The sequence below is a fragment of the Monodon monoceros genome, unplaced genomic scaffold, assembly GCF_005190385.1.
Source record: "Monodon monoceros isolate NGI ecotype Baffin Bay Population unplaced genomic scaffold, NGI_Narwhal_1 Super_Scaffold_21, whole genome shotgun sequence".
Classification (NCBI taxonomy): Eukaryota; Metazoa; Chordata; class Mammalia; order Artiodactyla; family Monodontidae; genus Monodon; species Monodon monoceros.
Genome location: NW_021703778.1, coordinates 99,490,007 through 99,514,088, shown reverse-complemented (window position 1 = coordinate 99,514,088; position 24,082 = coordinate 99,490,007). Strand labels below are relative to the sequence as shown.

At 40.5% G+C, this 24,082-nt stretch overlaps 2 protein-coding genes across 7 annotated transcripts in view; both read left to right on the top strand.

Annotated features, from left to right (window-relative positions):
• The first annotated feature begins 5 nt into the window (after positions 1-5).
• On the top strand, positions 6-17,011 carry RAB2B (RAB2B, member RAS oncogene family). 4 transcript variants are annotated; one of them, XR_003795928.1, is made up of 10 exons: positions 283-368; positions 594-665; positions 3,054-3,121; positions 9,956-10,038; positions 10,250-10,342; positions 13,867-13,978; positions 14,572-14,640; positions 14,784-14,870; positions 15,341-15,551; positions 16,924-16,995. XR_003795928.1 is itself a non-coding variant. In XM_029238101.1 (9 exons), the coding sequence occupies exons 1-8, from the start codon at positions 323-325 to the stop codon at positions 14,841-14,843; spliced, it is 603 nt and encodes a 200-aa protein (XP_029093934.1). In that variant the 5' UTR covers positions 283-322; the 3' UTR covers positions 14,844-14,870; positions 15,341-17,002. The 4 variants fall into 4 exon arrangements, 2 of the variants coding, with proteins under 2 accessions (XP_029093933.1, XP_029093934.1); XR_003795927.1 differs by lacking the exon at positions 14,784-14,870 and having other exon boundaries at positions 248-368; XM_029238101.1 differs by having other exon boundaries at positions 15,341-17,002.
• A 2,260-nt stretch (positions 17,012-19,271) lies between these two features.
• The window catches only part of CHD8 (chromodomain helicase DNA binding protein 8), a 57,469-nt gene continuing 52,658 nt past the window's right edge, over positions 19,272-24,082 (top strand). For all 3 annotated transcript variants that reach the window (XM_029237846.1, XM_029237845.1, XM_029237843.1), the window contains exon 1: positions 19,272-19,325. The gene's annotated coding sequence lies outside the window, so the exon portion shown is untranslated. The remainder of the gene's footprint in view (positions 19,326-24,082) is intronic.

Here is a 24,082-nt window from a genome sequence, read left to right as displayed (position 1 = left end):
ACGACGTGCGTCGCTCTCCGCTGATTGGAAGGAGCGCCGTGGGGCTGTTGCGAGTCAGCCCGGGAAGGCCGAGAGCACTGAAAGGCTAGCTATCTCCCCCTGGAGCTTGGTGGGATAATGGCAGGTAGGAGTGTTACAGACGGCCCTGGAGCTGGTATCTGGGTATTACCGTCGCTCCGACCGAAAGGGGATTTCGAGGGAGAGTAATAGAGACGTGATATGGGCTAGAGGGGCCGGAGGTCGGTAGACCGAGTGGCTAGAGAGGCCGGAGGTAAAGGGCTGTAGAAGTCGGGCCGACCCGGAATCCAGAGGAAACGGGACCATGACTTATGCTTATCTCTTCAAGTACATCATCATCGGGGACACAGGTAACCCGGGGCGGCAGCCCTCAAGCTGGGGCGGGGATTCGAAGCACCGAAATCGGGTCTTGGGGGCGGGGCTCATTCAGTGGGCTGGGCGATTAAGTGAAGCGGGGGCGGGGCTCGGGGTTCGGGGTTCCGGGCTCTCCGCTCCCCTTCCCGAGTCCCGGACGCCCCGACACTGGACTGTACCCGGGCGGCGTAACTTCTAGAACGCGCGTCCTCTTCTTTCAGGTGTGGGGAAGTCATGTCTCCTCCTGCAGTTTACAGACAAGAGGTTCCAGCCTGTCCACGACCTCACAATAGGTAAATGCATGTACCTGTCCTAGAATAGGTTATGAAATATGGCGAACTAAAGTGGAAAGTTAGCAGCCTTTGGTGTTCGAAGTAAAAAGTTACCTCTCCCTATTTTTGAACTATTTTAAAGTTATGTTTAGTGAAGTGTGACTAATCAAATGCTGATAAATGGGGAGTAAGTAATTGAAAGGTAACTTTAAATTTAGAGATGAGCGTGAGGTATGGATTAGGTGCTGTAAGATTTGTTTTCCCAAATGCAATTTGTATGTCTGTGGAAAATCCCACGGAAACATAACTATTCAAAAACTCACCTTGCTTTGCGGTAAATTAGTGCGAACCTCACATGTGTTTTTTCAAAGTAATCACTACTATATATATTTTGTGTGTGTGTTGGAAAGGAGGAAGCAAATTGAAGACCCATCCGAGACTTAGAATTAAAAGGTACATGGAACTAATAACTTTTGTTTTAAAGAAAAGAGAATGATAGAGTTCAGAGACACACTGGTGATCCTGGGAAGTATGAACATCTTCCACATATTTGTGATAAGGCATGGCCTGCTGGGGCTTTAACAGCCCTTTCCCCATAATCTCCATAACTCCAGCCCCCCAAAAAATATATGTGTAAAACTAGTCTTCTTGCCATGCAGATGCAGTTTCAGAATAAAATCCCTAGCTCCTATTCTTACTATATTGCCACTTCCAAGTCACACCTTATGTAAGTCTAAGTTACTACTGAGCCCAAAGGACTTATTCAGAAATACCTAATGAGGTTAGAAAAGGATTTAGAGGATAGTATCAACAGGAAAATATTTTTGCAAATGAATATTAAGTGCACAACTACTCTGTGCTAGGTGCTAGTGATACAGTGCTTAACAAGGCAAACACTGTGCCTACATTGAAAGTCCAGTGTAGGAGGTGGGGCTGGGGGCAGATAATGACAAGTAAATTTCAACTGCAAAAGGGGAAAAGAGGTACCACCTCTATCAAGAGAGGCTGAAAATGGAAGAATGAGCAGGAGTTTGCCAGGCAAAGGGGTTGTAGAGATGAGGGAAAAGTGATCAGGGCAAGAAGGAATAAAATGTGCAAAGGCTCAGGAATAACAGATCAGGCTACATTTGGAAAACTGAAAGTAATTTAATATGGTTGGAGCATGGAATTTAAAGTGGAGAGCGGGAAGAAATAAGGCTAGAGAATATATTAGGGATGAAATTTTGAAACACCTGAAGGTAATGGGAGTAAGTTTGAAAACAAGTTTCAAAACAGAGGAATGAAGTGATCAATCAAGTTTTCCCCAGAGTCCAGTATAGGCTGTGTTTCTTTCTGAATTTAGTTTTCTGTGCCAAGATAAACAAGGCAGTTAGATAGAAAATATGTGCAAAATATGAAGGTTTCTGTGTAATTAGAGCAAGTTGCATAAAAGGGGACAAAAGTGTTATTTTTTAATTCTTCCCCACTGAAATTCCATTCTTCTTGTCCAGAAAGAAAACAAAATTAGTGACTTTTTTTTTTTTTAGTAACTATCACTATTCTTGATGAAGCAGTCCAGAGTAGTAAGAAGCAATTTTTTAATTTGTCTTATTGACTGCAGAACTTTAGAGTTGAGATTCTGGTCACATTGTGCCTGGGGCCACTGAATAGCAGAAGCTAGATTAGTGCTCTTTCTTACTTGGAAACCAGAAGTCCTGGAGTAAAGTACTGTATAAAAATAGAAAATAGGACAAATTGTTTGACTTATCATCAAGTAATTTTAATGTAAGTAATCTTCAATTTTTAAGTTTTGTCCTGACATAACCTTGAAAGAAGCTGAACGCCAGGTAAACCAAAATCTTTATCAGACTATCTGTTTCCAAACTCCTAGGAGGAAGGCTGTTTTCCAGTGAACTCTGGGAATTATTGGAGACCTGAAATGTTTCATTCTTGAGAACCTACTTCTTAGATAGGTGCTTTTCTAAAACAAAAATTCTAGAATTGCAAAAAGAAATATTGTTTCATATAGAGGACTAGAGAGTGACTTTGAGAAAATATTAGGAAATATTTTCAAAATTTTTATAAGTTTTTAAAAAAGTTACAAACTTAAACACTACCTAATAACATTTAAGCATTAAATAATAATGCTAAAAATTTATTCACCTTTTCCTTGATTTCTTAATTAGTTTTATCCCCATATCTGCTTTTTGGTTATATTTCCAAGGTCATTATCTAGAGCACAGTTTTTAATTCTAGAAGGTAAGTAAAACTTCAAGGAGCACAAAATGAATTGGAGCAAATAGGCAGCTGTAATGTGCTTAGTGGTACTAAGTGCAGACAGAGGATGAGTCTTTAGCACATTGAGGAAAAGCATGAACCTCTCATTCAACATGGCTGTTGTTCATTCTTTTTCTTGGTTTTCACTGACAGGTGTGGAGTTTGGGGCCCGTATGGTCAACATTGATGGAAAACAAATCAAACTGCAAATCTGGGATACGGTGAGAGGAAACAAAAATACTTTGGTCCTGAATATAACACTAAAGGCTGATGCAGGGGCAAAGGGCTATGATGGTGGGGCTAATGGTGGAGATCAGAGTAGTAGAAGAGTGAAATCAAAGAGCTAGGGAAGCTTTCACTTCCATCTGTTACAGTTACAAATTCTGAATGCCATATCTTTTTGTTTTAAATTACCCAAATAATATATGAGTTTGCTCTAGTAAAAATATTAATTACATAATCCCAAGTTGGGGAATTCCCTGGCAGTCCAGTGGTTAGGACTCTGTGCTTTCACTGCAAGGGCCCAGGTTCAATCCCTGATCAGGGAACTAAGATCCCACAAGCCACGTGGCACGGCCAAAAAAAAAAAAAAATCCCAAATTCATTTGTATTTTACTTTGGAATGCATTTTGATTCTTAGGAAATGAGCCTATCTGACTTTGTAGGAATGGATTATATATCTTGAAACTATATATAATCTGATGCTTCCGTTTGGGGGAGATTAGAAAGCTGTTAATTCTCTTTATCTCCATCTTAATTTTTTGCTGCTTCAGATTTTATTTTTACTGGGGATGGACAAAGATACCTCAGACTGATGCACACCAACCCAGATTGAACTGCTCACTCTTTCTAGCTTATTGGCTCACAAACTTTGGTTCAGGAACTTGGATTGAGATTAAGAAGTTAAGTGATTTGATTTTTTTAAATATCTTTATTGGAGTATAATTGCTTCACAATACTGTGTTAGATTCTATTGTACACCAAAGTGAATCAGCCATATACATATGCCCTCTTGCATCTCCCTCCCACCCTCCCTATCCCACCCCTTTAGGTCCTCACCAAGCACCGAGCTGATCTCCCTGTGCTATGCGGCTGCTTCCCACTAGCTGTTTTACATTTGGTAGTGTATATATGTCAATGCTACTCTCTCACTTCGTCCAGGCTTACCCTTCCCACTCCCTGTGTCCTCAAGTCCATTCTCTATGTCTACATCTTTATTCCTGCCCTGCAACTAGTTTCATCAGTACCACTTTTTTTTTTTTAGATTCCATATATATGTGTTAGCATTCGGTATTTGCTCTTCTCTTTCTGACTTACTTCACTCTGTGTGACAGACTCTAGGTCCATCCACCTCACTACAAATAACTCAATTTCATTTCTTTTTATGGCTGAGTAATATTCCATTGTATACATGTGCCACATCTTCTTTATCCATTCATCTGTTGATGGACATTTAGATTGGTTCCATTTCCTGGCTATTGTAAATAGTGCTGCAATGAACATTGTGGGACATGTCTCTTTTTGAATTATAGTTTTCTCAGGGTATATGCCCAGTAGTGGGATTGCTGGGTCATATGGTAGTTCTATTTTTAGTTTTTTAAGAAACCTTCATACTGTTCTCCATAGTGGTTGTATCAATTCACGTTCCCAGCAACAGTGCAGGAGGGTTTCCTTTTCACCACACCCTTTCCAGCATTTATTGTTTCTAGATTTTTTGATGATGGCCCTTCTGACTGGTGTGAGGTGATACCTCACTGTAGTGTTGATTTGCATTTCTCTAGTAATTAGTGATGTTGAGCATCTTTTCATGTGCCTCTTGGCCATCTGTATGTCTTCCTTGGTGAAATGTCCATTTAGGTCTTCCACCCGTTTTTTAATAGGATTGTTTGTTTTTTTGATATTGAGCTCCATGAGCTGTTTGTCTATTTTGGAGATTAATCCTCTGTCTATTGTTCATTTGCAAACATTTTCTCCCATTCTGAGGGTTGTCTTTTTGTCTTGTTCATGGTTTCCTTTGCTGTGCAAAAGCTTTTGTTTCATTAGGTCCCATTTGTTTATTTTTGTTTTTATTTCCTTTACTCTACAAGGTGGGTCCAAAAGATCTTGCCGTGGTTTATGTCAAAGAGTGTTTTTCCTATGTTTTCCTCTAAGAGTTTTATAGTGTCTGGTCTTACATTTAGGTTTTTAATCCTTTTTTTTTTTTTTTTTTTTTTGCGGTACATGGGCCTCTTACTGTTGTGGAGCACAGGCTCCGGACGCACAGGCTCAGCAGCCATGGCTCACGGGCCCAGCCACTCCGCGGCATGTGGGATCCTCCCGGACCGGGACACGAACCCATGTCCCCTGCATCAGCAGGCGGACTCTCAACCACTGTGCCACCAGGGAAGCCCTTTAATCCATTTTGAGTTTATTTTTGTATGGTGTTAGGTAGTGTTCTAATTTCATTGTTTTACATGTAGTTGCCCAGTTTTCCCAGCACCACTTACTGAAGAGGCTGTCTTTTCTCCATTGTATGTTCTTGCCTCCTTTGTAGTAAATTAGGTTACCATATGTGTGTGGGTTTATCTCTGGGCATTCTATCCTGTACCATTGATCTATATTTCTGTTTTTGTGCCAGTACCATACTGTCTTGATTACTGTAGCTTTGTGGTATAGTTTGAAGTCAGGAAGCCAGATTCCTCCAGCTCAATTTTTCTTTCTCAAGATTGCTTTGCCTATTCGAGGTCTTTTGTGTTTCCATACGAATTGTAAAAATTTTTTTTTAATTCTGTGAAGAATGCCACTGGTGGTTTGATAGGGACTGCATTGAATCTGTAGATTGCTTTGGGTAGTATAGGCATTTTCACAATATTGAATCTTCCAATCCAAGAACATGGTATATCTCTCCATCTGTCTATGTCATCTTTGATTTCTTTCATCAGTGTTTTATAGTTTTCTGAGTACAAATCTTTCGCCTCCTTAGGCAGTTTATTCCTAGGTATTTTATTCTTTTTATTGCAGTGGTAAATGGGAGTGTTTCCTTAATTTATCTTTCTGATTTTTCATTGTTGGTGTGTAGGAATGCCAGAGATTTCTGTTCATTAATTTTGTATCCTGTAACCTTACCAAATTCATTGATTAGTTCTAGTAGTTTACTGGTGGCGTCTTTAGGATTTTCTATGTACAGTATCATGTCATCTGCAAACAGTGTCAGTTTTACTTCTTCTTTTCCAATTTGTATTCCTTTTATTTCTTTTTTTTCTCTGATTGCCATGTCTAGGACTTCCAAAACTATGTTGAATAAGAGTGGCAAGAGTGGGCATCCTTGTCTTATTCCTGATCTTAGTGGAAATGCTTTCAGTTTTTCACCATTGAGTATGATGCTTGCTGTGGGTTTGTCATTTGTGGCCTTTATTATGTTGAGGTAGGTTCCCTCTATGCCCATTTTCTGGAGAGTGTTTATCATAAACAGGTGTTGAATTTTGTCGAAAGCTTTTTCTGCATCTATTGAGATGATCATATGGTTTTTATTCCTTAATTTGTTAATGTGGTGTATCACATTGATTGATTTGCTATATATTGAAGAATCCTTGCATCCCTGGGATAAATCCCACTTGATCATGGTGTATGATCCTTTTAATGTATTGTTGAATTCTGTTTGCTAGTATTTTGTTGAGGATTTTTGCATCTATGTTCATCAGTGATATTGGTCTATAATTTTCTCTTTTTTGTGGTATCTTTTTCTGGCTTTGGTATCAGGGTGATGGTGGCTTCGTAGAATGAATTTGGGAGTGTTTCTCCCTCTGCAATTTTTTGGAAGGGTTTGAGAAGGATGGGTGTTAGCTCTTCTCTCTAAATGTTTGATAGGATTTGCCTGTGAAGCCATCTGGCCCTGGACTTTTGTTTGTTGGAATATTTTTAATTATGGTTTCAATTTTATTACTTGTGATAGGTCTGTTTATATTTTCTAATTCTTTCTGGTTCAGTCTTGGAAAATTGTACCTTTCCAAGAATTTGTCCATTTCTTTGTGGTTGTCCATTTTATTGGCATATAATTATTTGTAGTAGTCTCTTATAATCCTTTGTATTTCGGCAGTATCGGTTGTGATTTCTCCTTTTTCATTTCTAATTTTATTGATTTGCATCCTCTCCATTTTTTTCTTTATGAGTGTGGCTAAGGGTTTATCAATTTTGTTTATCTTCTCAAAAAACCAGCTTTTAGTTTTATTGATCTTTGCTATTGTTTTCTTCATTTCTATTTCATTTATTTCTGCTCTGATTTTTATGATTTCTTTCCTTCTACTGACTTTGGGTTTCTTTGTTCTTCTTTCTCTAGTTGTTTTAAGTGTAGGGTTAGATTGTTTATTTGAGATTTAAAGTGATTTGATTTTAAAAAGCATTTCTGATGGCCCACTGGAAGTATTTTCATCTGCTAAAGTTAAATGCTGCCATATGATTCAACCATAACACAGGCCTCCCTCAGACTTTCCCTTTTAGTTCCTAGAAGGCCACAAGGAAGGAAGCTTTCAACCATAGCAGAAGACGAGAAAAAGTAAGATAAAAGCAAAACAGGGGGGCTTCCCTGGTGGCGCAGTGGTTGAGAGTCCACCTGCCGATGCAGGGGACACAGGTTCGTGCCCCGGTCCGGGAAGATCCCACATGCCATGGAGCAGCTGGGCCCGTGAGCCATGGCTGCTGAGACTGTGCGTCCGGAGCCTGTGCTCCGCAACGGGAGAGGCCACAGCAGTGAGAGGCCCGTGTACAGCAAAAAAAAAAAAAAAAGAAAAAAAGAAAAACAGGAATCAAATAATTTAAGACGTAAAACCATTAGAGGATAAATAAAATTTAAGTGAACTCTTGGAGGGAAAAAGCATGTTTTAAATCTTAAAGTTTTGTTAATATTACCAACAAACTTCTTTAAAATTATTTTTGGATTTTGTTGTTCTAATAGGTATGCAACTCATTAAAACATTTGTATGATTCCTTTTTTTAAATATATATTTTTATATTTATTTATTATTTATTTTTGGCTGTGTCGGGTCTTAGTTGTGACATGAGGGATCTTCACTGCAGCATGCGGGATCTTTTGTTGTGGCGTGCGGGCTTCTTTCTGGTTGTGGCCTGTGGGTTTTCTCTCTCTAGTTGTGGTGCGTGGGCTCCAGGGTGTGTGGGCTCTGTAGTTTGCGGCACACGGGGTCTCTCATTGAGGTGCATGGGCTTAGTTGCCACACGGCATGTGGGATCTTAGTTCCCCGACCAGGGATCGGACCCATGTCGCCTGCATTGGAAGGCGGATTCCTTACCACTGGACCACCAGGGAGGTCCCATTTGTATGATTCTTATAGTAAGAGATTCTTGTATTGTTGGAAAAGTAACCTTAGAATTAGTGTACTGGAACACTCTTCTCACCTTCAAACCCGGGTTTAGGTTATATGAAATAATGTCTAAGAAAACAAACTTTTGTGCTATGAAGTACTAAGCTCCTAAGTTTATTTATTTATTTTTTAAACATCTTTATTGGAGTATAATTGCTTTACAATGGTGTGTTAGTTTCTGCTTTATAACAAAATGAATCATTTATACATACATATATTCCTCTTCCCTCTTGCGTCTCCCTCCCTCCCACCCTCCCTATCCCACCCCTCTAGGTGGTCACAAAGCACCCAACTGATCTCCCTGTGCTATGTGGCTTAAGCTCCTAAGTTTAAATTATGGATTCAACATATAGAGAGTTTATAACTTTTGGCCCGTTACTGAACTGTCCTTTGAGCCTAATTTTTCCCATTTGTGATATAATTCGTATCATTACTGTTATTGTTATTATACTATGAAAAAGCTATTTATTTTCCACATCTTAGTTTTCCTATCTTTAAATTATGAACAGTAGTCTTCCTTCCTAAACTTGATGTTGGAATATGAGGATAAAGAATTTCAAGAATGTGAAAACTTTTCCTATAGGATAGATTCAGTGCTCAGGGTATTCATATTTAGATGATTTTGCTTCCTTTAATGAAAACCCCAAAAAAACCCCAAAACTTCTTCCATCAGGAAACCAAAAGTATCCAGTATATGGGGGAATTAATAAATTGCTCAGTTATAAATAAAACCTAATATCTTGGCCCCAGTTGGAAATGAGATTAGAGTATAAACAGTTGGGTTTGTTTTAGGAAAACTCTGTCCTGGGCCCTGGGCTTCTTTCCCTATTTGTTATTCCTGTTTGCCGTGACAAGATCCCAGCAAGGGACATCTTGGTAGTCCTGCCTTTATTAGTGGAACACTAAAGGTTAATCAGCATATGCCCAATTTAAGTGTTTTGTATCTAATTTTCTACATTGATCCATCAAAAGGAAACTTCCATTAGACAGGGCATTGGCATTCTAAGATAATTTTCCTTTTTATAGATAAAGGAATAGAAACAGAAAAGAAAGGTTAATGTGATATGTTCAGCATCATATGGGATTGAAAATACTCTGAGTTTCTAGTTCTATTTCCAGTTCTTTCCTAGGGGATATTGGGAAATGTATGGGAATGTCTTTGATTGTCACACTGTGGGGCACTACTAGCATTGCAACGGGGAGCCAGCGATGCTAAACATTCAGCAATTTGATGGACAGTCTCATAGGAAGAGTTGACCCACCCAAAATATCCATTGCACTGTCATTGAAAAATATTGATTTCCCACCTGGACTTCTCCCTGGGCAGTCAGGTTTCCTTTTCCCTAATTCTCTTTTCTTCTTTTTTTTTCTTTTTTTTTTGCTGTACGCGGGCCTCTCACTGCTGTGGCCCCTTCCGTTGCGGAGCACAGGCTCCGGACGCGCAGGCTCAGCGGCCATGGCTGACAGGCCCAGCCGCTCCGAGGCATGTGGGATCTTCCCGGACCGGGGCACGAACCCGTGTCCCCTGCATCGGCAGGCGGACTCTCAACCACTGCGCCACCAGGGAAGCCCCTCTTTTCTTAATAGAAGTTCTTTTGTAAAATTAAGTCCTTTGTGTTAGAGTGGCATGTGATCAAGTAATTTCTCTGGAAATAACCTGGTTTTGTTGGGATTTTTTTTATTGTCATGTTGATGGAAAAGGCTGGACAAGAATCCTTCCGTTCTATCACCCGTTCCTACTACAGGGGAGCAGCCGGAGCACTGCTGGTGTACGACATTACAAGGTGAGTAACATCTGGTGGGTGAGAGGCAGATTCTTTCCTCTGTTCTCAATATCTTTTTTATCTACTGAATCTAGTTAGAATGCTAAAGGGGAAAGGCCTCTCTAATATTTTTCTTTACACATATAATGTTCCCCCTTTTCCCATACATTTGGAATTGCTTTGGCGTTTTGAAATAAGCCTTTGACCCACTTTCTAAACTTTTCTGCTGTAGGCGTGAAACCTTCAACCACTTGACCTCGTGGTTAGAGGATGCCCGGCAGCACTCTAGCTCCAACATGGTTATCATGCTGATTGGGAATAAGAGGTAAAATTTTATTTGTATAAATAATAAGTACCAGGAGTCATCTAGGTACTCTGTGGACATTGGATCATTTGGGCCCTAAACTTTTTTAGTTTAGGTACATTTAGTGTCTCAGTTAAAAAAAAAAAATTATTGTTGTTAAAATATACATAACAGGGCTTCCCTGGTGGTGCAGTGGTTGAGAGTCCGCCTGCCAATGCAGGGGACACTGGTTCGTGACCCGGTCTGGGAAGATCCCACATGCCGCGGAGCGGCTGGTCCCGTGAGCCATGGCTACTGAGCCTGCGCGTCCAGAGCCTCTGCTCCGCAACAGGAGAGGCCACAACAGTGAGAGGCCTGTGTACCGCAAAAAAAAAAAAAAAAAAAAAAAAATATATATATATATACACACATAACATAAAATTTACCATTTTAACCATTTTTAAGTAGATAGTTCTGTGGCATTAAGTATATTTACATTGTTCTGTAACCATCACCACCATTCATCTCCAGAACTTTTTCATCTTCCCTGACTGAGACTCTGTTACCATAAACAGTAACTCCACATTCCCCATCCCACCAGCCCCTAGCAACCACCATTCTACTTCCTGTCTCAATAAAGTTGACTATTCTAGGCACTACATATAAGTGGAATCATACAATAGTTGTCTTCTTATTACTGGCTTATTTCATTTAGCATAATGTCTTCAAAATTTATCCATATTGTAGCATGTGTTAGACTTTCCTTCCCTTTTAAGGGTGGATAGTAGTCCATTGTATGTATTTACCACATTTTGTTTATTCATCCATTGATGTACACTTCAGTTGCTTCTACCTTTTGGCTATTGTGAATAATGCTTCTTGTCAACATGGGTGTACAGATATCTGTTTGGGTCCCTGCTTTCAATTCTTTAGAGTATATACCCAGAAGTGGAATTGCTGGATCTTATGGAAATTCTGTTTGATTTTTTGAGGTACCGCTGTATTGTCTTCCATAGTGGCTACACCATTTAACATTACTACGAACAATGCACAAGGGTTCCAGTTTCTCCACATCCTCACCAACACTTGTTATTCTCAATAAATTTTCTAAGGCACCCATAGGCCAAAAGACATACCTAATAGTTTTGTTATTAAATAAATCTAAACAACATAACAAGTATTTTTGTCATAACAACTAACTGAAAAATGAAAAACATAAATTAAAAGAAAAATAATTTTTTATTTCATTCTTAAATAACCATAATGACAGCACAGCTTCTCAAACCTTGGAATCAATATTGGACACTACCACTCTCCATTCCAAATTGATTTTAGTGCAGGGTTTGCTTTTTGTCACAGCAACTGCCAAAAAGTCAGCTTCGCAAAGATGTGCAAATGTTGAATGGAATCTGTCAGGATCTGATGGTGACATTGGCAGTTATATCAAGCTTGTAATTTATTTGGTGTTCTGATGTTGAGTGTTGCTGTGTTTCCCTTGAATATTTAAAGTAACCTGTGGCACCCTTGTGAGTTTGTAGAAGTGCCTAAGGTGCATCGTTTGAGAACTGTGGCCACAGACTAATTGTACTCATTTATTGGTTCAACCAATTTATGGAAAACCTGTTATGTCTTAGACATTGTGCCAGACCCTGAGTGTGCAAGGTGCAAACAAAGCCCTGCCCCCATTCCCATGGAGCTTACAGTCAATGGGGACATAGTTATTGAATATAAAATGATTTGTATCTGATTACAAATTATGATAAATGCAGCGAAGGGGAAGAAAAAGGGCACTATAAAAAAGAGTACCAGGGTACTTATTTTTGATTTAGAGTTGTAATTTAAGCTGGAATCTGAAGGATGTGCAAGAGTTCAGTGGGCAAAGATTTTAAAAAGTATCAAATAGGGGTAAAAAGCTGTGTGAAAGCCTTAAACTGGAAAGAAGCTCGATAAGTTTAAAATGTTGAAAGAAACCTGGTATGGTTGGACTAAATCAGAGGGGAATGGTGCAAGATGAAGTTGGAAAAGAAGGCAGGGGCCAGATCTCATCATGGCACTTACTGATCTGAGAGAGGAGTTTGGATTTTATTCTAAACACAGTAGGAAGCATTTAAGAGTTTTAAGCAGAGAAGTAGCTTGATCAGGTTTTAAAAGATCACCCTGGAGGGGAGCAAGGGTTGACGTGGATCTCAGCAGCAGCAGTCCAAGTGAGAGGGTGGTGGATTAGACTAGGTCGATGACACAGAGAGAGAAAAGTATGATTTTAAGGTACATTTTGGAGTACCTCGCTTTGGGGTGGATAGGGTATTTGGAGTGAAGGAGGAAAAGGTGTTAATAATGTCTTGGTTTTTGGCTTGTGCCATTTATGGAGATGTGGAAGCTTGGGACAGAATCAGGACATTTCATTTTGATGTACTTCTGAGGTACACATCAGAGTGGAAATGAAGAACAGACAAATGGACAAACTGATCTGGGGCTTAGAGGTGTGTCTGGGCTAGAGGTACAAATTTTGGACTGTTGCCATTTAGGGTTAGTTCTTCCCTGGTCTTCACAGAGCTGATGAATAATAAATCTACATTTTGTAGGTTTGTTGTTCTCTAATGGACTTACTCCTTGATTTTTTTTTTTTATGGTGAAAAACTGGAATCCTCCCAAATGAAAATTTCCAATTAGAAAAATGAAAATCAGGCAGTTCACCTTTGCCTTATTCTGCAGCCTTTTATCTTGTCTTGCATAAAGTCTTTGCATGCCACTTTATTTTTTCTCATTCCTTGGCTCTGTCTTCACATCCTCAGTATCACCTAATTTTTTTTTTTTTTTTTTTCGGTACGCGGGCCTCTCACTGTTGTGGCCTCTCCCGTTGCGGAGCACAGGCTCAGCGGCCATGGCTCACGGGCCCAGCCGCTCCGTGGCATGTGGGATCTTCCCGGACCGGGGCACGAACCCGCGTCCCCTGCATCGGCAGGCGGACTCTCAACCACTGCGCCACCAGGGAAGCTCAGTATTACCTAATTTTATCCATATCCCTCATTTCCCTGGTGGCAGGCTGCTACTTATTACACACATTAATAATGAGACTAGTGTGTGTTAAGGCAACTGTGTTCTCCCTATTCCTCGCTCTCTCTCTTCTTTCTTGTAGATTGATTCTAGTAAAGAGGAAGACACTTATCACTATGGGATTTGACATCTATGACTTTTCTACTTTCCAGTAACTGGAATTTCCCTTTCCTCTTCTTTCCTTTCCTTTAACTGGATCTCATTCAAAAAAGCAGCATAAGGCATAGACCTTGAGTAACTAGGGGGCTTGCCTAACCTCTTATAAACCTTTTTCTCTGTAATAAGAGTAAGGTATTATCCTCAACCATGCAGCAGCTGTCAAGAATCTGATCTGAATAATATTTTCCAAGAGGCTACAGAAATCAGTAACCCTATACAAGGAACATCATGCAGGATCTACATTCTTTATGGATTAACTGGTAGTTGAAACAGCTATGGGATTCTTTTAGAACAAGAGTTTCTTCTTTCACTTGGATCTTTTTTTAGTTTTCTCCCCAATTAATCTCTTGCAGTGACTTAGAATCCCGTAGGGATGTGAAGAGAGAAGAGGGAGAGGCCTTTGCTCGGGAGCATGGACTTATATTCATGGAAACGTCAGCCAAAACAGCCTGCAATGTTGAAGAGGTACTATTTGGGAAAAAGTAGGGAAAGTTTTCAGAGATTATACCATATCTTTGTCCTTTAATTCAGAATTCTCTTCCCTTATAAGACATGGGTAAGAAAAGGATGTCTTATGGTCATAGTGACCATATGTCTCCCTTTAAGGGAATTTTTCCATTTCTTTTTCCTTGATTCCTAAGGCTTTACTTTTATATTAGGTAACATTAATTGGTAAGTGTGGATTGACACTACTGTTATTTGTAAATCAGTAGAACTAATGGATTCTACTTTAGTCATTCGTAAGCCTGATACTGACTGTATCTTCAGTAACTAACTGAGAAGAGAGCATGTTTGTTTTGTTTGCAGAGGGTACCAGCCTAGGAACCCTAGGTATATCGTGTGTCAGTACCAAAATACCGTAGACTCCCCTTTTTCTTTTTGAAACTACTCTCAATGGCTTTTACAGGGCCTTTGGGGGACCATCTGTATTTTTACTCCATTCTCCTAATATTTCCTAATTCACCTTTGAAATCCAAATAGGAATAATATTTGTATTCTCTTTTCTTAATCTCTCTACCTAAACTTGAGCCTAATACTATGGTTTATGTTTCCTTTAGGCCTTCATTAACACAGCCAAAGAAATATATAGGAAGATCCAGCAGGGTTTATTTGATGTCCACAATGAGGTGAGATAGGGTGGAGGTCTGACAATTAACTTTGCTTTGTCTTAAACAGGATAGGAAGCTCCCTAGAATGTAAGCACTTCCTATCTAACATGATACTATTTGAAGCTATGCCAATTCATACTTGATTTTTTTTTTTTATGTAGGTACACAGAAACCTGTCATCCTTTTCGTTTTTTCTCAAGTCTGAGACCCAGAATGCTTAAAGAGATTATTAATTGGTGATCTAAAAGGTTTATATGTTATGGGAGATTTTCTCTTCAACCTCAGTTTTTTACTATTCCAGAGCTTGGGGAAGTGTGATTCTTAATTGCTCAGCACGGCCATTTCTATAAAGCAAATTTGGGGTCAAAACAGAAAAAGGGATTATATGCTAATATGCTGCCACTTCTCTTTTACCTCCTCTTACTCTTAACCTAATCACATCCTGATTCTGTACATAGCTATGAAACTTAAGTATAACAGTCACTTTAAAAATGGGCATGAAAGCCACTTCTGGTCATCGATAATACCAGAGCTGGTCATCTCATCTTCACTGTCACAGATTACTGTTCCACAGCAGTCTGGCTAGAGTGCATGGTTACCTGCCAAGGCCATATCTACTTCTAGAAAATGTGATTAATGATTTCTCCTTTTACCCCTCTCCTTTCTCCCACTTAACTTTCACACTGAGGTGGGAACTACTGCCTCTTTTCTTCTACAGGCAAATGGCATCAAGATTGGCCCCCAGCAGTGTATTTCAACGTCAGTGGGACCCAGTGCCTCCCAGCGGAGCTCTCGTGACATGGGGTCCGACTCTGGCTGCTGCTGAACATCTGGCCTGGACTCTTTTTTCCTTCCTGGAACAGCTTCAGATCAATAGGCTTAAAGAAAGAGGTCTTACTTGCTTTGGCTGAGAAAAGCCTCTTTTCAAGGTGTGATGTTTTGCCTTTCCACTTAAAGACCAGGGGAGAATTTGGGCCCTTATTGACCTGTCCTTCTTCAGGGACGTGAGCATTCCCTATAGATTAGGGCTCTTCTCATCCTTCTATTTTAATTTCTAAAATGTTAGGATCAAAGCTGATTGTCATGGTAGTTCAAAAATAAATTCTTTTATAAGCATATACAGTCTACTCCCCACCAAGAATTAGTAACAATGGTCTAGGACCTTCTGCTTGAGCACTTGAGATTACTGGGATCCAGCTGGCCTTTTGACCATAGATCCTCAGTCTTGGGATTTCATTGAAATTTTTCACTTGCCACGTCATAAGATGTGTTGCAGATAGTGGTTCCTTCTACTTGAACTGCTCAAGGATGCTGAATACTTCTCCATCATCCCGTTACTAGTTTCTCTGTCTTAGAGTAACTATAAAATTTTGAAAGCAGTGGAGTTGCTCCTGGACCTGTAGCCACTTACTATCATTACCTAGAGAAAACATCTTTCCCTGTTCATTTTGTTTTAGGGACCAGACCTAACATTAGTAAGTCAGTGTCTTTCACCAAATAGACTCCTACTGTTTCATCACACACACTTCTTAAGAAGACCTATTTAGACTTTCTATTGTAGCCAAGCTAATCTGCTTATTGGACATGACATATTTGCTTCCACTCCTATGCCTTTGCACATGCCCTACTCTCCACTAACATTATACTCAAAGTCCACATTTTTTTCCTTCAGAACGCCTTCTTTGACTGACCTAGGGACTTCTGAACAATTATTGACATAGTACCTTTTAGCTTTCGTATATTGTTTATTCATATGTATATTTATTTGTATTTATGTTGCTTTGTAAATATGTTTTATAGTAGCTTTGTGTGTGGAACCTGTCTCCCCATGTAGGTTGTAAGCTCCTTGAGAGTAGTAACCGTGTTATCCTTTTAGTTTTGTAAACCGCTTCCTCCACCATTCCTTCGGTGCCTAGTGCTATTCCTGTGATCACTGAATTTGACTGACATACTTAAAGACCTGGAACAGGTTTATCTTAGGCTGCAGAGGAAACAAAAGGCCTTAGCGTCATCTCTTTGTAATTCTATCTCAATCTCTTCCACCTGCTTACCCTGGATTCTATATTGCTCTTCTCCCTCTCCTCTCTCTCCCTTCCCCGGCCCTTCACCTCCATTCCATGCAGCGTACACTAAGGCTGCCTGCTTCCAAGCAGTCAAATGAGTGGATACTTCTCCAGCCATTCTCCTTTTCAAGAGCATATAATTCTATCCTAGTCAGCTTTGCCTTAGCTTCACTAATCATGCAGCCTTCTGGGCCAGTTGCTATATCATTTTGACTTGATGTCCCATTCTCTTCCACAGCACTGAGGTCTCGTGAATTTTCCTCATTGTTTTTGTTGTTGATGAATTGTTTCATAATTAAATATATGCATGTATCCAAGCTGCTGACATTTCGTGTGTCATTTCTGATTGTATCCCAAACATAAGTAGATACTCTCTCCTTGTAGGGAATTGTATCAAAGGTATTGGAAGAAGCCTCCTTAAGATACATTCATTTTATACAGGATTCTGCCCCCAGTAGTAGTGGTATTATTTAATAGTGCACCACAGGAAGTTGGAAGGCATTTGGAGTATTGCTTTGATTATCGTTTGGTTTGGTTTGGTTTTTGAAAAATCCTACCTCATTCTAAAAGGGATTGAGGCTGTTGAATTTTGCTTGCCCCCTCACAACAGGGACAGAACTAAAGTAAATATAACTTAATAGTTTCTATACAGGAGTTTTCCTTTACCAACCAAAAAAACCTTTAGTGATTGGGATGAATCAGAGCACTGATCAGAGATAGCATTCTGCCTAGAGCTGCTGCTTTCAGAGTCATTAAAGGATACCATTTTGATATTTTAGAGTGTATCTTTTTGATCTGAATCCCACATCCAGTTATTTTATCCAAACCACTGATAACCTTCTATACTCAGGTATTTCACCAATTTTAGGGAAGCATGAGAAACAGAAGTACCTGGGCAAATTCATGACCTGTGTTGATCATTGCTGATGTTCTGAATGAAATGGTCATGAAGAATTATAGAAAGTGGATCTCCCACTCCCATGTGAAGAATAGTAGTTATAAGATAATATGGGTGTTGGTTGGTCTTTGAAGGCCAGGACTATTGGAAGTCATATTTATAGCAGTCTAAATCATTACTATTTATAGATCATTGAGGATAGCAGGCACACCCATTCCCCTTTCTGTAATGCTTATTAACTGGTTCTTTAGATAGTAGGTTTATTTTGTATCAAATAAGCAGAAGGATAATATGTTCTCATTCTAGAAACTTAGTAATTAAGATCATATCTGTCTACGCATTTACAGACAGATATATTGTTCTGGTAAGTCCTAATACTAACATCAAGTTTAATTTGGCCAACAGATTTTGTTCAATATACAGAGAAATGTATTTGGCCAAGTTTAATCACTTCTGCGATAAAATACTGATTCGTGTGACTCCTTAAGGTCTCTGAGCTCCCACCATGTATGACCATGCAAATGTTACTCCTTGAGAAATTCCTTTAATGATACGGAAAGATTCCCTTCACTCAATAATTCAAAAAAATAAAAACTTCTTGTAGCAAGTTGTAATAGCAGTAGAGATTTAAACTAAAAAACACGGGAAAAATCTCATTGAGGGCAAGAGAATTTCACCTACACTAAAATTATTAACAATTTAAACGCAGTTATTAGAACATTACTCTGCAGCCAATGTTTCTAAGGCAGTCTCTTAATGCCCCTCCTCCTTGCATATAATTTCACCTTTAAGACTTCTGCTCTCTATCTGTAGTCACAGGTAGTTGGGGTCTATTGATGAACTTAGGCCTTTAAAAAAAAAAAAAAAAAGTTGAAATTCTTCCCTGAATCCTGTTCATTTCCAACTGACTAGCAGTACTCTGTACCGTCAAAGAATACTGGAAACCTTGCACGTGAAGCATAAGGATTAGAAGCATCTAGAATAGATGCATAACCTATGTTGATCTTATGCTGATATCCTGAGGAGTGAGGTGTCTCCAGAGGATTATCCCAGGAACTCGGAAAATCCACTCATTCCGAGAATGCATTTTTGCTTCTTTGATTTGGTCAAGATCGCTTCCCTCGTATGAGAGAGAGGGTGGGGGCTGCCTCCAAGCGCATTCAGCACTATTCCAGATTTTCTCCCCATCGTGACTGAGGGATACTCTGATCATCTAAAGGACAGTACATGGGGGCTGCACCTAAGTAGTCCGACAGAACGCCGAAAGGGACTTCAAATTCCTTAAGCACTCCTTCCTCCTCCCAGCCCTAAGGCACCAGCCCGATCCAAGATGGCTTCCCAGAAACAGGTAACTAAACGTTGTTTTCGTTTAGAGCGCCCCCAACGGCGGGGATCAAGAAAAGATGCCGAGAGATCTGAAAGTCCGTGAACTGAGAGCCATCAGAGCCGACCTACCGCCAAATTTTATTTTCAATCAGGCATATTTGTGGTTGCCTCAGCCATTTAGGCCCTCCCACCCTCAAGAGACTTCCTGGATAGTACTCACACTACCCTGCTGGAAGAGGCGGGGCGTAGGCCCTGCCATTGGTGGGTGGGAGCGTAGTTGGGCGGAGCGAGGGAGAATGGACTACTAGCAAGCTAGATTGAGCCGAGGGCTGGCCATGCTCCGCCGGAAGGCGCCTTGTTCTCCGAAAGGGTGAATTGAAACGCTGGCTGGAAAGGAAGCGCCAGGACTTGTTCAGGTAGGCTTTCCGCTCACGCCCGCCGCTCAGTGCTGGTCCAAGAGTCTTTGCAAAAGCTGAGGCTCTTAGAATTGGCTTCCATAACTCATTCTCCTCCTCGCGCCCCCGCCCTCTGCCCGTCCCCCAGTTGTAAGGGATCAGGTGCTGGGTGATGCTCTGGACTGAACCATTCTCCTTTGTGAGAGGCCGGGGGAGAGGGCGGCTGCCGGGCCGAGGGGCCCGAGTCGGGCCGAGCCGCGAACGGGGCTGCGCCGGCCCCTGTGAAGTTTTTAGGGCTTGTCATTGCATTGCTGGGTATCGTGTAGATTTGAGGCAGCTCCTTGTTCTCTTTTCCCCTTCAGAGGAGGGAAAACTCCCCGGCTCCGTTTGGTTACTCCATACTTTGGACTCAGAAGTGGGAGGTTAGGGATTTTTTCTTCCTTTTTTTTTTTTTTGCATTTTAGCAATAAAGGTGGGTAAGAGAGCATGGGGTGAGCCTGTGCAGATTGTTTTACATTCTTAGGTGTAATTTCTGTGGATCTTTGGGGGAGCAGAGCAGGCTTTTGGACGTGTTCAGAGATGTGGGAAGAGAGAAGCTCAAGCCTTGCATTTCCATTGACAAGTCTGCAGAGCTCACTGGTTTTCTGTTGCATTATGTAAACTCTTCAGTGCCAGAAGACCCCTCCCCCTACCTCGGAGCGAATGCAATTTCTTTATTTACCTGGCTCTAGTGTCGCAGGAAATTTCCCTGCCATTGCAGCAGCTGTGCAAATGCAGCAGCTCCTACCTTTTAAGGGTCAGTCCTAAATGATTAAGGTCTTCAAGGAAGAGGTGAATAGTGGTGTATAGATGTTTAGTGAGCCAATCTCTTTTCAATGAGCACAGGGAACCAGAAGTCGAAGACTTAGAACTTGATGTCTTTTTCTTTTAAAGAATAGACGTAGTGGAGCGCCCCAAACACCAGAGGAGCTGCATTATCTGTCTACTACACCCTACCATCACATTAGCATCCACAGATTGTTTACTCTTCATGTTGTTCTGAACCTGTCAGTTCAGTTGGGGATTCTCTAACTGGTTATCCTTAGAATCATGTGAGGTCCTATCTGGTGTGGGGCACTTTAGGTGCTAGAAGGTGAGTTTGTGATTTGAATAACGTTCTCTCTTAGTTCATTAGATAACGTCTTCTGCTTAGGAATTTCTTTTCTATTAACCAACAAATAGTTGTCAGAACAGACTATGGTCAGCCTCTTAGGGCCAGAACAAGGGAAGCTTCTCATTCCAAGTATTTTGGATTATCCCACCCCTTAAAAGAAAAGAAAAATTATGACAAGGAAAACAACATTTTTCATTTGAGAAGTCAGGTTGCAAGAGCGGTATGCCAGTGGGTCTGCAAGGCAAGATGAAGGACATTGGCCAAAGAGAGGGTAGCTGTGTGTGTAAAGACAGGCTTGGGGGAAGATTTAAAACTGCAGTAGTGGGCTTCCCTGGTGGCGCAGTGGTTTAGAGTCCGCCTGCAGATGCAGGGGACACGGGTTCGTGGCTCGGTCCGGGAAGATCCCACATGCCACGGAGCAGCTAGGCCCGTGAGCCATGGCAGCTGAGCCTGCGCATCCGGAACCTGTGCTCCGCAACGGGAGAGGCCCCAACAGTGAGAGGCCCGCTTACCGCAAAACAACAACAACAAACAAACAAAAAAACTGCAGTAGTAAAAGAATAGTGGATTGGGATAAGGGATTTGATGGAGCAGTGCATGGGTACTTGCACGGTTGTCACCTTCCCCATGTGTGATCTGTACTGTGCATGTGGCCTTTTTTTTTTTTGTCGTGCGCGGGCCTCTCACTGTTGTGGCCTATGCCATTGGTATTGTGGTAACGACCACTTCAGAGTTTTGCTTGTAACAAGAAAAATTTGCCATTTTATGTGAAGAGTTGAGTTTTTGAAGGTAAGGTAGGGTGATGATGGGGCTTAGTCTTTAAAAGAAACCATTGTACACATCTCCTTTGGAAAGGGTGCAGTATTTCTGGGCAAAACTACCTCTTAAGATTAATTTGTGGGTGCCAAGCACTGTGCTTGCTTACTGAAAGAATGAGATTTGATATTCTCATCTGTGGAAGGACTGTAACATCTTCACAATGTTCAGATGAATACTAAATGCTTTGAAGATATTTGTCCACAGTCCTGCAAGCGTTAAGCTATCTTCTGAGCTTAGGTTTAGCCTAATACCTGAAGGATAAACAGAAGACAAATATTTTTCTGGACCCTCTACCTTCACCCCTAGAAGCCACTCCACTTCTGGAGTTGCATTCGAGCCAGCCCCTGATCTGTAGGTCTTTGCTCGACCTACCCTTGCACTACTGTAACCAACTTAGTATTTACTATTTTACTTTTAGCATTCAGTCCATTAATAGACTATCATTTCATATCTTACTCAGTTTAACTTTTTGTATCTCCTCTTTAATTAATTATTTATTCTCTTTCTCATAGAGTTGGTGCTCTTCCTTTCATCCTTCTGTTACAATTTTGTTCACTTTGCCTTTTGTTTTAATTCACTTACATTGTCCCTTTTTGCATCTGTCTTGAGGCCGTTTAAGAATGCAGAGATCCTAATTTTCAAGGTATACTTCCTTTGGTGCCTAATACCCGAGTAACAGTTGTATTTCTGTTTTTTTGTTTTTTGGTTTTTTTTTTGGACCGCACAGAGCGGCATGTGAGATCTTAGTTCCCCGACCAGAGATTGAACCCGCATCCCCTGCAGTGGAAGCGTGGAGTCTTAACCACTGGACTGCCAGGGAGGTCCCAACAGTTGCATTTCTATATAACAAAGCCGTTGTATGAACCATTTACTGTTGCCTAAAGGTTTATTTAACCATTTATTACATTTTGAATTTTATCCTGGATAACCTTCCCCCAGCATTAACCTCTGTTTTGTTTTGTGTGTACACTTGTATGAAGTTGTAATTTGGCTCTGTTTTTTGCCTAAAAAACTAATTCATATTGTCTTGAAGATTTTCATTGTCTCTGTATTGCAAAATAAGTCCACCTCTTTGTAGTCTCTGAGATTTCTCATTAAGCTCTTCAATAGGTAACATTTCTTTTGCCCTTTTGTCACCTGTCACTTTCTATCCTTCACTAGACCCTTGGTTGTTGAATGACTCATGAAGCAAAATGCTCAACTTTAAAATGTGTTAATTCTTGCTTTCAGATCGCAGCAGGAGACTTTTAAAAATAAAGCACTTAATTTCTACCCACAAATGTACATTACATGATCATCAAAAGCCTAGCGTAAACAGAAAGACGGGCATAGATAATTTCTTTGCATTCACCTTCAGCAGGGATGAATCCAGGAAAGTATTCCAAGCAGTAGAGCGGTGTAGGAAGCCTAGACAATGTTCTAGCCTCTTCCTATTCAGACTTTCCAAGTATATTCTCACTAGTTTGTTTGAAAAGAGTTCCCAGAACATGTTCAAATAAAAGTACAAAAATATTTCAACATCAAACGAAGGATTTTAAACATTGCTTACTCTTATGTGTAATTTTTAAGAAAAGATTGGCTTCGTAACTGAAAGAATGAACCATTCCTGATTTTATTCCTTCAGTACATTTCCAGAGAAATTTATTGTGTATGGCTTCTTTTTATTTGGTATTTTCAGACTTTATTTCATTTTAAAAAAGTAATTAAATGACATACTACTGAAATTACTAGATAATAAGAGAACTGTGCTTCTTTCCTCCACTGTATGTCAGCACTCTAAATCTGATAGTTCTAATCCTTTAGGCAATGTCCCAATATTCCAGTAATTAGTAACTCTGTAATAACAACACCTTTTTGTTTTGTTTTGTAGTTCTCCTAAAACTATATCAGTAACTCTCTGAGAAAGAATATGTATTAACTGAATTCTTAATTTCACCTGAGAGGAAGGATATTCAAGACCTGTAATGTCTTTGGGGTTTCTTAAATTGTCTCTCATGGTCATTAGAGAAACCTTTGGAATATCCTGCCTCATTTTTTTCCTCCACTGCATACTTTGGGGATACATTATATCTTTAGGGATTATTCCTTTGGGACATGGGTATTCTGAAGTACTCAGTCCCATTAGTAATATGGGAATTTCTCTTTGGTTCTAGAAGAAACCAGTGATTTCAGTAGTTTGGCTGCCTACTTAGAACCAAATCATAATAGAGTTTTGTAATAGAACATGAAAGTCATACTTCACATATTCTATGATTTTCATGTTTTATTACAGGTATCAGATGTGTATCAGGGATACATCCATCTAAATAAACTGAATGACTGGGAAGATTTTTCAGGATTTTTGAATAGCAGCTACCAAGTTGCATGAACACTGAACTTTCAGTGTTTTATTCTTTTTAAAAAAAATTTATTTATTTATTTTTGGCTGCGTTGGGTCTTCGTTACTGCGTGTGGGCTTTCTCTGGTTGCACTGAGCGGGGGCTACTCTTCGCTGCAGTGCGCGGGCTTCTCATTGCGGTGGCTTCTCTTGTTGCAGAGCACGGGCTCTAGGCACGCGGGCTTCAGTAGTTGTGGCGCACGGACTTAGTTGCTCCGCGGCATGTGGGATGTTCCCGGACCAGGGCTTGAACCCATGTCCCCTGCATTGGCAGGCGGATTCTTTTTTTTTTTTTTTTTTTTGCGGTACTCGGGCCTCTCACTGCTGTGGCCTCTCCCGTTGCGGAGCACAGGCTCCGGACGCACAGGCTCAGTGGCCATGGCTCACGGGCCCAGCCGCTCTGTGGCATGTGGGATCTTCCCGGAGCGG

Bases quoted from the DNA above. Each gene is read 5' to 3' on its own strand.
- RAB2B (XM_029238100.1), top strand. From the start codon at position 323: ATGACTTATGCTTATCTCTTCAAGTACATCATCATCGGGGACACAG. The intron at 369-593 runs GTAACCCGGGGC...CTCTTCTTTCAG, and splicing joins CATCATCATCGGGGACACAG to GTGTGGGGAAGTCATGTCTC. The intron at 666-3,053 runs GTAAATGCATGT...TTTCACTGACAG, and splicing joins TGTCCACGACCTCACAATAG to GTGTGGAGTTTGGGGCCCGT.